Here is a 12,921-nt window from a genome sequence, read left to right on the forward strand (position 1 = left end):
AGAAGACGCAAACCAGTAGCGTCGAAACGTTGGGTGTTAAAACAAAAATATTCGTTTTAATCCATTATTGACTGCATAGCCGATAAACAAATCTACATTAAAATAGAATCCAGTCGAAAGTGTCCCAAAAAAAAAAAAGATTGCAGGAATACCATCGGGTCAGGAGGAGCTCGAGGACTTAATTTTGGCGATAGCTGCATTTACTGCATTTGGGTCAACACTGATAGTATCCAACGACTGATGTGATACTGGAACGTTAATTGCTGCTTGGGCGATTTGGTTCGGTGACAAGACTTCATTGGAGAAAACGCTGGAAAACTTTTCAGAAAACAGTTGACTTTGCAGTATCCGTCGCTTGAACATTTTTTAGTTTCGCGAAACAGTATTATTCATTACATAACAATTCTAGCATTTTTCACTAACATAACAGTTTCGATCAATTATTTCACTATAAGTTGTTTGATATCTTAGCGAAACCAGTTGATGATTTTGTACCATATTAAACAGAAAAAATTGTAAATCATGACTATATAAAAAACCTTTTCTAATCCACCTAGTGGTATAATGATGCCTTTCTCATATTACTTATATTTTCTAAAAAACGTCACTAGAAGATTCTGTCAAGTTTCTTTTTGAAACTTGAATGAAATCAAAAACTTTCTTCGGCATAAACCGAACCATCGCCTTTTCAATTTGTAAACAGTTATGTCAAGTTAATAAGGATTTAAATGTGGCAAGCCTGCACGCTATACAAAATTGAACAATGCACGCTGTGTGCCCGGCGGGTGCGTTTACTTCTTCTTCCGTACCAGCACGTACCGATGTTTACCGATTTTGCATCATTATGTATATCAGTTTGAAAGTTTTGATACTCATTGCACTATAATTCCGGAACCGGCAGTCGAATCTAGATGAAATTGCACAGTAACTTTTGAGACAATAAGAGCTTTAATTTGAATTATGATTTGTGGAAATCGGCTTGACCGTTGCTGAGAAATCGAAGTGAGTTCCGTTTTCGGAGCTTTTCTTCACTACTATCGGTGCATTCGGAAGCGGAACCGGGCACTCCCAAAGTAGAATTATAAATCCACAAACTAACAAGGTCTGTGAACTAGATGAATTTTTCAGTAAATTCTATAAAAATGTGTATTTCGTTGCGCCATCGTTTGTGAAAAATTCTCTTGAAATTGAAAATTTTTCATAATCTCACTGAAGTCTGAATCCACTTTTTGGGGACTTTTTGAAGAATCTCAAGACCTTTATTTTCATCTTAGTTTGAGAAAATCGGTTAAGAAATTTCCAATCTATTCGTTTAAATCTAAGTTTGTGAAAATCGGTTTCAGTCATCTCTGAGAAAATTGAGTGACATTATTTGTCACATACCCACATACATACATACATACACACAGACATTTACCCAGTTCGTCGAGCTGAGTGGAATGGAGTTCTATATGAGAAAGGCAAAAACAGTCTAAATTTTTGAGACACCAAATCTTCATTAACTGAAGGAGAAAAAGTTGTAATTTGTGATTTTTCCGAGAATTATTCATTCGTTTTTCAAGATGCTGTTTAAAGTCATCATAGGAACAATGATCAAGCAACAATTCATCCATTTGTTATATAATATTGTTCGGTACTACCGAAGTGTGCCCCCTCGACGATGAGAGAACGACACCACTGCAAACGCGAGTGTTACCAACAATATTTTTTTTTGTTTTTGTATCCGGCTGAGACTTTCTTGAATAAAAGCACACTTTTCCATATCTGAAGAACATAAAATTGGTCTAAATCGAACCGGATTTTGATTGCTCCACGAAAAGTATTCCCGCGTACAAGTTCGAACGTGTTCGGTATTGTTCATTCGGATGTACAAAAATGTGACGCGTATTTGTTTTATTCCCGTAAAGTTGAACTATCACGTTACTGTAAAATGTCAGTAGAACATTCATTGGTGCCAAGAGACGGTGTAGGTGAAAAAAATAATATTGAAGATGATGCAGATAGCAGTCAATCCGAAGATGACGAATCTTTTAGAGGGTTCTCAGATACAGAGCCACAAGCTGTTGCAGAGCCGAAGGAATTAACAGTTATTTTTCGTCAGCGAGAACAAGTGAAACAACGAATTTTCAGCATCCAGCGGACCATGCTTAATCAAGGACAACCATCTGTAGCACTATTAACGGTTATGCAGCACAAATTATCTGCTGCTTATCAGGAATACAATAGTTTTCACAGCAAAGTAATGGCGCTCATTTCAGATACGGCCATCGATCGACAGGCGCAAGTATATCAAGAATTCGAGGATCTCTTTGATCTCGTATCAACTAATGTGGAGGAATTATTATTGGTGGCGAAGGACCGATCAACTACGGCAACTAATACAAGTCCCCAACTTATCATCCAACAACAACCCTTAAAAGCTCCTATTCCAACATTTGATGGCAGCTACGCTGCTTGGCCAAAGTTCAAGGCCATATTTTTGGATATAATGGCAAACTCAGGAGATACAGATGCTATGAAACTATATCATCTCGAGAAGGCTCTAGTCGGGGAAGCTGCCGGAGTCCTTGATGCGAAGGTGTTAAGTGATGGAAACTATCAGCATGCTTGGTCCATTCTCACGGAGCGATTCGAAAATATACGTGTAATCGTTGAAAACCACTTCCAAAGTTTATTATCGCTCAAGGTAATGACATCTGAATCACATAAAGAGTTGCGATCATTGGTGAACGATGTTACCCGCCATGTAGAGAGCTTACGTTATCTTAAGCAGGAAATTTCTGGAGTGTCTGAACACATGATCGTGTTCTTGATTGCAAATTCCCTTGATAAGTCAACACGAAAAGCCTGGGAGTCAACACAAAGAAAAGGCGAACTTCCAAAATACGAACCAACTATTAACTTACTAATGTCCCGAGCCCAAATTCTGGACAATTGTGATATTGCGTTCCAGCTGCAAGCCCCATCGATGAGCAAGCCCAAGCTAACCACTTTGATTCCGAGAGTAATTCAGAAAAGCCATGCAGCCGCAGCTAATTCAACGACATTTGAAACAATTTGCGATTTTTGCGGTGAATCCCATCGAAACTTTCAGTGCTCAATATTTTTAAATTTATCTACCACACAAAAGAGAGAGAAGGTACGATCTGCTGGACTTTGTTACAATTGCCTACGAAAAGGTCATATCACCAGAACGTGTTCTTCTCCGAAATCATGTCGCAAGTGTGAAGCCCGCCATCACACTTTGTTGCATGAAGATGTAGCCGTAGTGTCTGAACGAGAATTCCAACCTGAGTCATCAGTGATAACCAATGCATCCATGTTGCAGCCGGTGCCCTCCGATGAAACGAAGATTCCTGATCCAGTATATTTCACGACGGTACGGCTGAAATGCTCTTACTGACGAGCAAGTCAAGGTTAGCTCCTCTACACGACTTATCCATTCCACGAAAGGAGTTATGCGGTTCCTTACTTCTGACACGCTTAATTAAAAAGGTAAATGCTGAACTGAAAATGCCAATAAAAGGGGTTGTGTTATGGTGTGACAGTACGATTGTATTAGCCTGGATCAGGAAACCACTTAATGAACTCGAATTATTTGTTCGCAATCGTGTAGCTGTAATACGAAATGAAACCGATGGATGTATTTGGCAGTACATCTGTTCCGATAAGAATCCTGCGGATATAGTGTCCCGCGGCCAGATACCAGAGATGTTGGAAATAAATAAACTCTGGTGGAACGGTCCTGAATTTCTTGCTAATGCAAATTATAAGATTTTACCAGCACCAATCGTTCCGGATGAGAATTTACCTGTAACGAAACTAGTTCTGGCCGCATCAACGAGTAAATTTGAGCCACTCCCAATCTTCTCTCGATCTAGTAGCTTCTGTAAGGTTCAAAGAATCATTGGATATGTTTTGCGTTTTTTCGAAAATTGTCGGAAGAAATCAGTTGATCGTGTACATAGTCGCACTCTTACTGTTTCTGAGCTGCGACGCTCGAAGAAATCAATATTCAAAGTTATTCAGTTGATTCACCTGGGAGACGAAATTCAACGTGTACTTTTCAAGAAGACTTGTAGAACGATTGGAAATCTTCATCCAATTTTACACGATGGTCTGCTTCGAGTAGGAGGCCGGCTTGATCGCTCACATTTGCCATTTGACAGCCGTCATCCTATTATATTACCAAACAAGGATCCACTGGTGCGAGAGATGATTCGAGAAATGCACATCCAAATGCTTCACATCGGCCAAAGTGGATTAATAAGCGCTTTACGACAACGATATTGGTTATTGAAACCCCGATCTACTGTTAGACAGATTACCAGACAATGCATAAGATGTTTTCGATGCCGACCATCTGACACAACGCAACTGATGGGTAACCTTCCATCAGTCAGAGTTGTCCCGTCTCCACCCTTTGCAATAACTGGTGTTGATTATGCAGGACCCTTTTGGGTCAAACAAGGAACTCGACGACCCGCACTGGTTAAGGCTAGCCGTTTTTGTTTGTATGGCCACAAAGGCTATCCATCTAGAAGCAGTATCCGACCTAAGTACTGACGCTTTTCTGGCATCATTAAGGAGATTTGTTAGTCGTAGAGGATGTATTCAGCAGCTTCATTCCGACAATGCCACCAATTTCAAGGGAGGCCAGCACGAATTGCATGAACTGTACAAACAGCTTCACCACCAACAAACTCTCCAGGGAATTGAAAATTTCTGTAACGTTCGAGAAATTGAGTGGCATTTCATACCACCTGACGCCCCTGAATTTGGAGGACTCTGGGAAGCGGCAGTGAAGTCCGCTAAGACGCACCTAAAACGTATCGTGGGAAATGTTAAATTGAATTTCGAGGAGTTTTCGACCGTACTAACGGAAATTGAAGCTGTACTACATTCACGTCCCTTGTTCTCTGTGTCCAACGATCCTTCTGATCCGTTTGTTATTACCCCAACACACTATTTAATCGGCCGTCCTCTCACTGCTTTGGCTGAACCGTCATTAGAAGATTTGAATGCAACTAGATTGAGTCGATGGCAGCATTTGCAGCTCATGCGTGAACAGTTTTGGCGGTCCTGGATATGAGATTACCTTAATACACTGCAACCTCGGAAGAAAAATTTACGTACTATGTCAAACATACGGGTCGGTATGGTCGTACTGCTCCATGACAGAATGTTGCCTTCGCTTCATTGGAAACTTGGACGGATTACAGCGGTGTATCCAGGTGAAGACGGGTTGGTGCGATCCGTTGATGTATTTGCTGATGGTTCCACTTATCGTCGCTCAATCAGCAAAATTTCTGTTTTGCCGATTGAGGACAATCATCCGGAGTTATTGCCACTACCACCTGTTGAGTGAGCTCAACGGGGGGAGGATGTTCGGTACTACCGAAGTGTGTCCCCTCGACGATGAGAGAACGACACCACTGCAAACGCGAGTGTTACCAACAATATTTTTTTTTGTTTTTGTATCCGGCTGAGACTTTCTTGAATAAAAGCACACTTTTCCATATCTGAAGAACAAATATAAAGAATCAGATACGATTAAAAATTTGAGTTTCGTTATAATATCAGAAGTCTTGAAGCATGACACAATTGCTGTGCAAGTTTTCATTTCCAAATTATATATGAAGATGAAAGGTACACTGAAAGACCGAAATTAGCATTTTGGCGAAAAATTTGGTTGATTTTCTGATTTTAGTTAGTTATTTTTTTGAGACAACTAATACAATCTTACTTTTGCTAATAAAGATTTTTTAATTCTCATTCCCTTAATAATAATAAAATATTTGTTGAAATGGCTATTTTCTTAGTTAAATTCACCAAATAAATGTGCTGTCATTTCTTAGCTGAGACACACTCCATTTCCATTCAACTAATTCATTAGTTGAATTTGAAAAATAAAATGTTGTTTTCAACCAATATAAATGGTTGAATCGGCTTCTGCTATTTGCAGCAATATGGTGCACTGCCACGGAAAAAACGTTAACACCGTAATGACTAGGGTAACAGAGGTATTTTGGCCACTTCATATATTTTGGCCCACCTAACAAACTTTATCAATTTCATCGGATTTTATCGATGTTAAGTAACCCATGTTGCATCAATTTGAAGCTAATCACATTAAATTACCTGTTGCGGAAGGGGTTTTCAAAGATATTATAACATTTAAAGGATATTTTTACAAAGTGGGCCAAAATAAAATCAATCTTAAAGTGGGCCAAAATACCTCTGTTACCCTACTATCCACTAGATGGCACACCACTACCAAAAAAAAAATTTCAGTCGTGGTTGTCTTTTCTATATTGCCAGGTATAAATACGTTGTTGTATTGGAGGAAAATACATAAACGAAACGTTACAAACAACTTTTTCTAATTTTTTTCTCCTACATCGCTGTTTTCTTCATTCGACTTCGCGAAATCGACTCTTTCACTGAAAACTTTGAGCACTCGGAAAACAAAAACCGAATACAAGTAGCACACCAGACGGCTTAGCCCGAAAGGTTGGAAGATACAAAAAATTTCGTTTGACATATACAATTAGAGTGCAACATTCGAAACTCGCTTCGCTGTTCCCCGTAAAAACATTATTACGCACAATCGCTTCAAATGCGCACAAATTCTGAATAAATACTCTTCCTACTAAGAGTTTACGTCATTTTTACATGTCGGTTTAGAAATTTATATATGGATATATCGTAACACATGCGAAAAACATCAAAACAATTTGCTAGCCGTTTCAACAAGACTATCCTTTTTAGCTTTTTAATGGATTGTTTTGCTTTGGCACTTCTCAAAAGTTTTTGACTAAAAAACTTGTTTATAAAACCAATTTAATCTTTGTTTTCTTTGTGCTGTACTTTAGCAATGATGGTGATAGATAAATAGAGTTTAATTTTCTGATTTCAATCACAAAATTAGTTGTCAATAAGAATTTCGTGTTGGATTGAAATATTGCTGGTTTGTGTCCATGATATTCCAGGCCAACTAAACACATTCTCTAATAACAAGAGCTTTTTTTTTCAGCAAAGTAAGTACTGAATTTCAACTAATTTAATAGTTATTATGGATAATTTGTTGTTAAAATCAACAGTAATACGAATTAGGCGCAGAGCTAATTTAACGTTGGTCGTTCACGAAAAATAAATGTTTTGACGAGAAACCAATTGACCAAAATGCCATCTTTTGATTTGAAACTACATCAATTGGTCGCACCTGCATGAAAAAAAAAACAATTTTTCAATAGTATGCTATTGAAATACTGAAACTGAATCGATCGTTTGTTAAATTTTATCAATCCATCAACAAATGACTGAGTTATCAACGTTCCAAATTATGACAGAAAAAGGTTACGCAGTTATTTTTGAAATTTTTTATTTACACCCGACCCCGTATAGTGAAGAGTAATGCATTTTTGATGCCAGAAACTATTTGTTGAATAAAGAGATAGTTAAGTAAAATAAAGTAACTAGATGTGAAACGTCGAATAATTCTCATAACTGACAGAAAAAATAACTCCTGCAATTGTCGCATTTTACGACATGGAAGTAGAAACCCAGTGGATCTATTTTAGGTTGAGTTTTTTTTTCTAACCGGATTCCACGCGGCATCAAGTATGGTCCTGTCTGGAGAAAGATAATTGGTACTACGAATCTTTTGGTGGACTTCAGTTCCATGAAAAATGACAACATCCAGTAATTGAAATCTAACTTGGCTAGAAAAAAGTAGAGTTAGCCTTCCGATAATTAGCAGTCGAAAATTCCTCCAATAAATGATTAGAGGAAGTCAATTGAGCATTTGAGGAATGCGAATGGCATTTCATTTTTATTGTAAAATTTACTTCAAAGAAAAGTGTTTCGACCGGCTGGATTCAGTCTTCCAGAAACATTCCTTAATCGATTTATCTCTTGGAAAACGATGCCGAAAAATGTCATTTATATGATAATTTTCGATGAATCACTAGTTCCGGGAAATCCAAAGCCGAACACCATCGGAAAGCAGGTCTATTGGAGTTTATTCTGTTAGGACCGGGGCCCCTGGGCCGAAACGGCACGTGGGACGCATCGAATTTATCACCAAAGGTGATGTTTTTCCCCGCAGACCAAACATCACCGAACTGTTTGTCTTCTTATCCAGTCACACTTGGCCAATTTTTCTTTTCTTTTTTTTTTTGCTATCACCCAACAGAGGCAGCCGCAGAAATTTTGGAAGCACCTGATTTGCATATAGACGAGGGATCGACGCTGAGACTGGAATGCAAACTGAAACGTGCCACCGAGAGTCCCCTGTATGTCTTTTGGTAAGTCCACCACCACCGGTTGGTTCGGTTGTCGATAATATTTCCCGTCATTGTTACGCTATATATTTTGAGTTTTACTATTCTTTTATATCTTTTTTTTTTGTTGTTGCTCCAGGTACCACGAGGATCGGATGGTCAACTACGATCAGGAGGATGGCATCTCGGTGTCTACGAACAAGCTGACGTCGAGCATTCTGACGGTGCGAAATGCGACAGCCCGACACGGAGGGAACTACACTTGTGCACCAGCCAACGCAAGACAATCGAGTGTCTACGTGCACGTGCTCAAAGGTACGATTTACTTTATCATGCCAAAATCTGACTACTTCACTATGTTAGTACTCTCCAATACACTACTGTCCCAAAACAACCGAAGCACGGCATATAAATTATTTGTAGCAACGGTAGCAACAATGCATCATTATTAGACATTTTTGATAAATGACCGGTAACAGCAGGTCATAAACGATGGCTCTTGCCATATGTTCTTCGTTTTCGGGCAATGTTTCTCGCCAAACTGGACCAAATTGAAATAACTTTCCGGAGCAGCACTGGAACGGCTAAAAAAAAAACAGCATAAAATTTATATCATCCTGGCAGTGCAGAAATCATTTCTCTCCCCCGGTCTCCATACGGTAATCATTTTTCTTCCCGATGAAAAGACGAAAGTTTTGGTGCCTCCTCCTGTCTCCACTCCAACACTAAGCCAACCGCCCACCAGAGAAGCTAATAAAACTACATATGCCTGTCAGTAGTCTCGGCTATCTCGGACGGAAAGAAAAAAAAACGGACTTTTTCGTCATCGGTGGTTAGGTCAGCCAGTCGCCACGAACCGCAGAACTTGGCCGGCTGTGGAGAAATTTAATTTCCTCACATGAGACGGGGCGGGACGCTCATTTATCAGAGTCAGGAACTTTCTTTTTTTTCGGAATCCCAAACCAGCAATGTCAGTGCCGCAATGTCCAGTCCCCAGTAGGGATACGGAAGGCGCAGCTCTGTTCCGAGCAAGTGTCACGTTTGTTCGGCTTATATTTATAACCTCTTTTTTTTTTCTTTCGGGAGATGTCGGTCGACTTTAGAAATGATACATGATTCGCCAAATTTATGCTCTCCGTGCCGAGAGTCTGGCTTTCGTCGTTGCATTCTGCAGCAAATTCATCATCAGCCGCGGGTGCGGGTGCACATTCAAATGGCGAAAATTCAAATAACAATTAATTTTCCGGAGGTGGAGTAGCTCGGTATTTTGATGATCGGCTTTTGGTTTCACCCGGGCTGTAATTTCTCTCACTTCATCTGTTACGCTTTGCTGCTTCCTTACGACCGTCGAAGTTTACGCGAACAAATGTTAACTTTGAAACTTGAAGATTGTAAATTCATTTCACGCGTTTGAAAATTTTTCAATCTCAAATCATTTGAAACTGTTAAGCGTTTTTTACTCAGTTGCAGTAGTTGCTAGGAAATGTTGTTAAGTGACAACCTGTATGATTGTCATTTATGAACAAACGAGCGTTTCAGAAGTGTTTCAAATATCCAACCGTAAATATTCCGAGTCGTGAATTTCCATATTAAATTATATTGCACACTGCACTGAAAGAATTTACCGGCCTCAAGCTGAATGGTTTTTGCTTCATCCGATTCCCATAACGATTTTCAGATGGTTTTAATAAGTCGGCCATTCAATTTCCCCTCTGTCAAAAACAAATTGATTTATATGAATAAGAAGTGTATCGAAAAGTAGTTAGCAACATTTATTATTGAATAAAAAAGCGAAAAAATAACATATTTTGACATCAGCTTTTGATATATTGTAGAAAAATTACATTTTTATGCATTTCTCTGATTATATTGAAGAAAATTCTAGTTTCTGTGAAACGCTCGCACTTTGGACTTGAAATTCTTCATTAAATTCTGCACAGTTACTTTTGTGACTTTCCTGGTGGCAGCTGTCCAGTTTTTTTAACTCCTGCATGTTTTGGGACACTGTACCTTCCTTCCGAAAGTGCCGCTTGACAATTTCCCAATACCTTTCAATTGACCGAAGATCCAGGCAGTTCGGTGGGTTGATGTCCTTTTCCACGAATTGTACATTATTTTTTGACAACCACTGTAGAACGAAGTTGGCTTAGTGGGCTGATGCCAAATCCGGCCAAAAAGGAGAAGGAGCCTTATGCTTTCTGTACAGTGGCAGCATTCTCGTCTTCAAACATTCTTCCTCGTACACCTTGGCGTTAATTGTGCCCTTCGTGAATAAAATCGACGACCGCAAACCACAGGTACAAATTGCTTGCCAGACCAACACCTTCTGCCCAAACTTTTCCATCGCCACCGTGGTGTCAGCGTCGTCCAGGTCCTGGTACACCGATTTCGTATAATATTGCGGTCCGGGCAGCACTCGAGAGTCTTCCTTGGCGTAGGTTTCGTCGTCGATCAGGCTGCATCCGTCTTTATTCTGTAGAATCCGGGTTAACAGTCTTGTTTTGTCCTGAACTTGCTGTAACAGGGACTTTTTCGGCACCTTCTGTTTCTTGTACGTTTTCAGGGAGTTCCGAACTTGGATCCGTTGAATCATCCCGATGCTGGTGTTGAACTGCTTGGCCAAATCCCGCGTCGACGCCGATGGGTTTTTTCCTGATGTACTCAACCACTTTTAAGTCCGGCCGGGCTGGCTGGGACCCGTTTTCCTACCGGATCGGAGCAAATCTTTCATGGAAAAGGTCTTACCGAACTTCTCGATAATATTTTTGACACTGGTGTGTTGCACTTTCACCCGTTTTGCAATTTCGTTGTAGTGACGCCACTTTCTGAGCACCAAGTGTGCAGAATTTTCTTTCGCGTTTCCGAATCAACTCGACTTGTGATTGAAACGATAAACCGTACCAAAACCAATCGATTGCGCAGCTGTTATTGACATGTAAACAAACATGTCACCGCAAAACACACTGCAAAAAATTAAGCCATTTCAGAGTAATAACTGTTTGAATGTTGCTAACTACTTTTCGATACACTCCTTATCATTGAAAATTTGTTTGAAGCACATACGAGGTCTGTTCAGAAAGTTCCCGGAATTTTTTAATTGCGCGCGTCTGGAGAGTCCGGTGGTCAAAATTTTTTTTATTGTGTTGCTACATATGTCCCTAATGTATGGTGAAATTTTCAGCTGTATTCATTGTTTACATTCTGTCTTGTAGCGGCTGGTGTAGACGTGTTTTTTTGAGCTCGGCGATTTTTGTCTTGGTGACGTTGGGTGCTTCCACGTGGACGATTGTGCTTTTGTTTCGACATCATAACCGTACACCCTTGTTTCATCACCAGTTATGACCCTTTCAAGTAAATTTGGATCGTCGTTGGCGTCGTTTAACAGCTTCTGAGCGATGGTAATGGGTTTGTTTTTTTGATCAAAATTCAGCAGTTTTGGAACGAATTTTGCTGCCACTCGTTTCATGCCCAAAACATTTGAAAAAATATGATGGCATGAGCCAACTGATATGCCAACTTCATCAGCAACTTCTCTAATAGTGATTTGGCGATCATCATTTTTTCCACTTTTCCCACATTTTCATCGATTTTTGACGTGCTGGGTCGACCGGAGCGTTCGTCGTCTTCAACGTCTTCGCGGCCATCTTGGAAACGCTTATACCACTCGTAAACACTTGTTTTTTTCATAGCAGACTCACCGTAGGCTCTCTGTAACATTTCGCACACTTGGTTACACTTTATTTCATTTTTCACGCAAAAATTAATACAAATTCTTCAATTCTTCCATTGTTTAAACTAACAAAAATCGTCGAGCTCAAAAAAACACGTCTACACCAGCCGCTACAAGACAGAATGTAAATAATGAATACAGCTGAAAATTTCACCATACATTAGGGACATATGTACCAACACAATAAAAAAAAAAAATTTTTGACCACCGGACTCTCCAGACGCGCGCAATTAAAAAATTCCGGGAACTTTTTGAAAAGACCTCGTACACTTATAAATTAAATGAATCAAAAATGTAGATGATTTTCATTTCAAAATTAATCATCACAGCAGCCATATAGGAAATACTATTCATTTTGTAGTGCGTATGATGTTCGTACATATAATCGCATACCATAAACCGAATGAATTTAATCTACACCAATCATCGGATGATATTGAGGAGATTTTCATGTAGTTTTATGTATTACGGAGTCCTTATAATGCGGATGATATTAAGATGGATTAATATTTAAATTATACAGCTCGAAATGATGATAAATTAAAATGCAAATGACCTACAATTAAAAAAAGTTTTAATTATGCTCCACTTCCATTTTTAAACATTTCTATGACAGTTGAATTTTTTTACAATTGCATTGGAGTTCAATTGGTATCAATAAGAACTGGTCAAAGTGTCAAAAAGGTATCACAGTATATGGATATTTTTCAAAATCAATGAACTGATATGTAAGTGCTCCTAACAAAGGTGGAAATGATCAGATTTGATAAGAAAAATATGACGAAGAATGTCCCACATACTTTCGTCAACTAAGATGTTGGAACGGATTTTGGCGTATACTATAGTTTTGGGCTGGAACCGCAGGATGCCTAATAAAAGTATGAAATATTGTACGAATAATTAAGT

General features: G+C 39.2%; 1 protein-coding gene across 2 annotated transcripts in view; it reads left to right on the forward strand.

Annotated features, from left to right (window-relative positions):
* Positions 1-12,921, forward strand: part of LOC131437225 (neural cell adhesion molecule 2-like) — a 239,741-nt gene that overhangs the window by 166,022 nt on the left and 60,798 nt on the right. For both annotated transcript variants that reach the window (XR_009230735.1, XM_058606410.1), the window contains exons 4-5: positions 8,198-8,309; positions 8,425-8,600. Coding sequence is in view for 1 of the 2 variants with exons in the window: in XM_058606410.1 (XP_058462393.1) it covers positions 8,198-8,309; positions 8,425-8,600 (288 nt within the window). In the remaining variant the exon portion in view is untranslated. The remainder of the gene's footprint in view (positions 1-8,197; positions 8,310-8,424; positions 8,601-12,921) is intronic.

The sequence above is a fragment of the Malaya genurostris genome, chromosome 3 (assembly GCF_030247185.1).
Source record: "Malaya genurostris strain Urasoe2022 chromosome 3, Malgen_1.1, whole genome shotgun sequence".
Classification (NCBI taxonomy): domain Eukaryota; kingdom Metazoa; phylum Arthropoda; class Insecta; order Diptera; family Culicidae; genus Malaya; species Malaya genurostris.